Raw genomic sequence first — 5,316 nt, 5'->3', positions numbered from 1 at the left:
CCCCCGGCTCTTTTCTTCCTACTCCCAGCCACACTACCATCCCAAGTCCCTTGAGGCCATCTCTGTCATCCTCATTGCACAGCAGTGGGAAGAGGCAGGAGATTCTAGACCTGAGGATGAAGGAGGAAAGGGTCCCTGGAGGCCTGTGCATCTATGCTCCGTTACAAGTGCCTTAACAGGAGTCAGCAGCGCCCTCCAGTTGCCCCTTGCCACAGTGAATGTAGGAAGTGTGCTGTGGCTACATTGCCTTCAGAGTGAGCCCCTCACAGAATCCCCACTCCAGCAAACAAAGCTGCAGCTGGGGCCCTGCCTCCAAGATGGTCAACTCTCCCTTGGGGATTTCAGGGACCTTGAAAAGGGCAGGAGGACCTGCTGTCTTGCAGTTTTACTCCTGTCCACTCTCTGCCATCCAGGAGCGACCGTTGGTCAGTGTTGTGTCCCAGTAGCTGGGAAGGGCACGGCTTTGCCCTGATCTGTTCTACAGGGCTAGGAGTGAGCCTGCCCCTCACCCCTCACCACCACTTGCTCACTCTTGGCCTTGGCCTTTAAGGCCCTGGTGGAGGGAGATGACCTGTGCCAGGTCCAGCACAAGATGTGAAGAATAAATGCCTATTCTTACTGAAGGTTTGATGTGGAATCACGGCTGCAGTGATAATGTTTTTATCAGCGCTTGGTGGTTTTAAAGTGCATGCTATTTTATTATCTCCTTCTGAATAAAATGTATTTACTCAAAGTCTCTGCTGCCAAATTGTCTTGTGTGGGGGCAGCCCAGCCTTCTGGACTGATAGCAGGAATCTGTTGGGAAGAAGGGAGGCCTCAGGAAGGCAGGATGTACCTGGTACCTTTCCCTCTAGAACCTTGGAGGGAGGCATGCACTTTCTTGTAAAACTTGCAGATCAGGCAGCAGTGTTGGGACTGAGGGCAGGAAGTTGCCCCCTCCTGCAGGGTGCTTATGTTGCTAGCCTGGGGGACCTGGAAAAACTGGCTTTCCCTCCCAGGACTCGGAATTTACTGCAATAAGGTACTCACTATGGCTCCAGGTGGTTCTGTTGTTTTGTATAAGGCCTGGGCATGTTTCTGTTTCTTTTTCCTCTCTAAGTTGCCATGGAGATGCTAGATTTTCTGGACCTCTTCCAACACTACCTGGGGGCAAGGCTAGGCAGCACAGGGAGTTGGCACTTCCTTAGAATGGTTGACCAGCCTACACCCTTCATCATTTGGGACTCTTTCTGGGATAGCTTTGGGCATGAAACAAGCTGCCTCCACGGATGGCCTAAGGTAGTCGGTCATTCTGGCCTGGTTTGGCCTCCCCATTTCTGTCCCAGCAGCTCTGTTCTGTTATGTCCCTGAATTCTAGATGCCTTCACAGGTGAGATGCTTGTGTGTGTGTGTGTCGGGGGGGCATGAGGCAGAGGAAAAGGTTTTTGTTTGTTTTTCTCCTTGATCATCAGCTTCCACGAGAAATCCCAGAACTCATCCTGTGGCTCCTGGCAGAGGGCATCGATCTCCAGGGACGCTGCCGCCTTCCGACCCTAGGCAGGGGGGCGCTCTTGGTTTTGGGATCTGCAGGGCACTAGGACCCGGCGGGGCGAAGGGGACAGCCCATGTGCCTGCGTTCCCTCCCACCCCACTGCTCCCGCTCCATTGTCTGGGAACCGCAGCCGCCGGCCGGCGGCGCAGAGAACTGGCTGGCCACGGTGGCCGGCGCAGAGCGGGCGCGGGAGATGCGGGGCCTGGTCGCAGCCACCTGAGCCGCGCGCCGGTTACCCGCCTTTGGTGGGAAGGACTGCGCCTCAATGACTGAACGCACAGCTGCAGCCCCTCGGGGGCCCTACGGTGCCTGGCTCTGTCTCCTGGTGGCTCTCGCCCTGGAAGTCGTGAGAGGTCAGAGGGAAGGGAAGGGAGGGCAGGGGAGGGGCGACCTGGCCCTGTCCGGCCGAGGCCACGCGCCAGTGATGTCCCCAAGCCTCTGGGCTCTGGAACTAAACCTAGAGCAATGCCCTGGAAAGGTCTAACCTTGGGAAACCGGCTCCCAGCCAGCAGCCCTTTTGCTTGCTTCTCTGTGTACCACCTGGATGCTCCTACCTGTGCCTAAGGTCTTGTCACTCCCATCCTCACCAGCCGGGTCCCAACTCCTCGGCGAGTCACCTCTCCAGCCCCGACATCTAACCCGGCTGCCCTGCTTCCCGGTGCACCACCTCTCCCTAACCTGCTGTTCTAGTCCCCAGAAGCCCGCTGGTTAGTCACAGGAATGCAAAACAGCCAGCCTCCTTGCCTGGGACTCAAGAGATACGCTTCTCTTTCCCTGTTCCAAGGAGATTTCCTACCTTGGAGTCTTCTGGGAGAGTCCCAGCCTTGCCTTTCGGAGCTCTTGTGGGTACACCCATTACTGTGTGAGGAAGGGGCAGCAGCTACCGCATGCTGGACGTGAGCTGGGGCTGAAAGGTAGAAGATGTTATGGGAATTGGGAGATGGTGAAGTAGTCTCTACCCTTCTGCCCCATCAAGAGCACTGGACCCCCAGTGATGGGAGACCGTGGAAGTCCGTGGGAGTCAGGCTACTGAGCATCCTGTAATTATGGAAGCATTGAATTAGAAGGTGGACCAGAGCCACCCTACGGGCCAACAGTCACTCACTTGTTACCCTTAGGGATATTGGCGCGTGGGGTGCTGGGGTGCTCTAGAGAAAAGCCCCACCATCCCAGCTCATCTGGGGGACTCAGAGCTGGTTCTGGAACTTCTTTCAGGTACCTGCTCCACACCCCGCAGAACCAGTGGGAGCCCTAATAACCCCCCTACAGTGAGGGAAGGAAAGCTTTGTCATTCCACTCACTAACAACCCCACTTAGTGTATGAACTACCAAGCTTACAAAGCCCTCCCCTGCCCACCCCTTGTATCAGTGAGGAAACCCAGGCTCCAAAGATGCTGGTGACAGGCCCATCTTTCATGGAGTAGAGCTAGGACATAAAGTCAGATCTCTCCCCTTAGTCCCCAAGCCTCTTCAGGGAGAGTGGAGGAGATTCCAGAATGAATAAGACAGAGCCTGTGGTTGACATAATTTAGGAGAAGCAGCAGAGCCAAGCACATGGTTGTACTTGTGGTTCCAGGTACTCTGGAGAAGCGGGAGGATTGTTCCCCATCTTAGAAAAGCAGTAGCAGCAAGCAGAGCCGGAACAAGGTGTCTAGCTATCGAGGGGCTAAATGACCTCAGAAGGCTTTCTTGAGGAGGTGGAATGTACTCCTGACCTGGAAGGAGGGTGGGGGTACAGTGTGAAGCTCACATGGCGTGCTTGTGTAGAATTGGATGGAATGGCTGGGTAGCTCGGTGGTGAGTTCCTTACTGGCCCTTCAGGTCCACTGCAGGTTGGAGAACTCTCATATATCATTTTCTAAATCCATTAAGTGGAATTTGTAGTAATAGAGCTTAATCTACAGAATTGTGGGAGAACTGAAAGAGTTACTACATGTAAAATTGAATCTGTGTGGGGTTAAGTGCTTTAAAAACTGTTTCTCTTTGGGGATTATAGTGCAAATCAATATAGCCATAGTGGACCTTTATGCCTTTTATGAACAAATATTCCATCTCCTCAGGCTTGTGTTCCCACCCATAGTGAATGCCAGTAGCCTCACGGACCTCTTTGGTACCCTCCCCAAGTCTCATTCCTGAACCCCAATCCCCAGCTAGGACTAGGGCTTGATCCCCAGAAGGGATCAAGTTTGGAAATTTGATGTGGGTGTGCCATGACAGTAATTGGACTTGGAGGGGGTGACCAACCATGTCTACCAAAGGACAGAGACACAGCTAAAAGAGTCTCCATTGGACTTGGAGGGGGTGACCAGCCAAGTCCATCAAAGGACCCAAACACAGCAAAGAGTCACCATTTATACAAAGCTCAACTGGGAACCATCTTTTACTGAGTAGTTCTTAATGCAGGAGGAGTTCTGTCCTCCAAATGCCCTACCTGAGGCAGGCAGGTCGTAGGGATTTGTAGAGGAGATGTTGAAAAGGCTCTGCTGGAGAGAGAGATATGTTCTGGGTAAGGTAGAAGGATAGCTGGGAAGTTTACTTCCGATCCCTGACTCACAAACTCTCTCAGTACCTCAGTCACCTCATCCGTGAAATGGGATGATTCTTCCACATCTGTACCTCAGTCACCTCATCCGTGAAATGGGAATGATTCTTCCACATCTGGGAGATGGTACATTTGTAGTCCCCCGTGCCCTCTCCTCCCCAGCCCCATAGTGAGAATGAAGAAGCCCAGTTCAGCCTCTGCGAGTTCTGTAGCCATCCCACATCTCCCTTCCTGTTCCTCTTCAGTTGGCAGTAACCATGACACCGTGGACCCCATCTACCTACCAGTCGCCCTGGAACTCCTGGATGCCCCTGAACATTTTCGTGTGCAGCAGGTGGGCCATTACCCACCTGCTAACTCTTCCCTGGCCTCCCGCTCTGAGACCTTCCTGCTCATGCAGCCCTGGCCCAGGGCACAGCCACTTCTTCGGGCCTCCTACCCACCTTTTGCCACTCAGCAGGTAAGGATAGGGCCCAGGGACTCCCAGGCAAATGAGTCTCATGGATTTCTGGGGCTCTTCTCATTCTCCTAGCTAAGCACTGACAAGGGATTGGGCACATTAGGGTGATGGGGCCATAGATAGCTTTTCCCGTTCTCTACGTAGAGAGGCTGAGGTCTCTCTAATCTGCTACACTGAGATTAGAAGCCTGAAATCCCATCCTCCCAGACCTGGCTATCGTGCTGTCTGCCTCTTCACCCGACCCTGCAGATAAGCATGCCTGTCCTTTTCCAGGTGGTCCCTCCTAGGATCACCGAGCCCCACCTGCGGCCTGTCCCTTGGGATGTGCGGGCTGTTTCCGTGGAAGCAGCGGTGACTCCTGCAGAGCCCTATGCCCGTGTCCTCTTCCACCTCAAAGGACAGGATTGGCCACCAGGACCTAGCAGCTTGCCGTGTGCCCGACTACATGCCACACACCCTGCAGGCACTGCCCACCAGGCCTGCCGCTTCCAGGTGAGTGGGTTGTCTCTGCTGCTGCACCATGCAGGTGTGGTGCCAGGGTCGGAAGGCAAAGACTCTACCACAGTCTGAGTCTAGGGGCATTGCCACCTGACTCTGTTTTGGTTCCCGATCGCCCTAGGAGAGGGTCCCTTGAGGATTTAAGTCCATGATGCATGGCTTTGGGCACATAATGTCTCAGACACCACTTCCCACCTATAGGGAACTGGAGAAGAAAGAAATGAGGCAAATATCAGAGTCACTATAACCTTTGTGTGTAGTGATGGAATTTATATTTACTTTTTT

The 5,316-nt window shown here is 53.8% G+C and overlaps 1 protein-coding gene across 2 annotated transcripts in view; it reads left to right on the top strand.

The window, feature by feature from the left end:
- The first annotated feature begins 1,251 nt into the window (after positions 1-1,251).
- Positions 1,252-5,316, top strand: part of Tmem132a (transmembrane protein 132A) — a 13,187-nt gene continuing 9,122 nt past the window's right edge. Inside the window, exons 1-3 of one of the 2 annotated variants that reach the window (XM_031389724.1) lie at positions 1,252-1,884; positions 4,319-4,533; positions 4,807-5,025. In XM_031389724.1, coding sequence (XP_031245584.1) covers positions 1,797-1,884; positions 4,319-4,533; positions 4,807-5,025 — 522 coding nt within the window. In that variant the 5' untranslated portion in view covers positions 1,252-1,796. The remainder of the gene's footprint in view (positions 1,885-4,318; positions 4,534-4,806; positions 5,026-5,316) is intronic. The other variant, XM_031389725.1, reaches the window with a different exon arrangement.

Source organism: Mastomys coucha, unplaced genomic scaffold, assembly GCF_008632895.1.
Source record: "Mastomys coucha isolate ucsf_1 unplaced genomic scaffold, UCSF_Mcou_1 pScaffold21, whole genome shotgun sequence".
Taxonomy (NCBI): Eukaryota; Metazoa; Chordata; class Mammalia; order Rodentia; family Muridae; genus Mastomys; species Mastomys coucha.
Note: the sequence above shows the minus strand (reverse complement) of the source record. Positions and strands in the feature narration are given on the sequence as shown.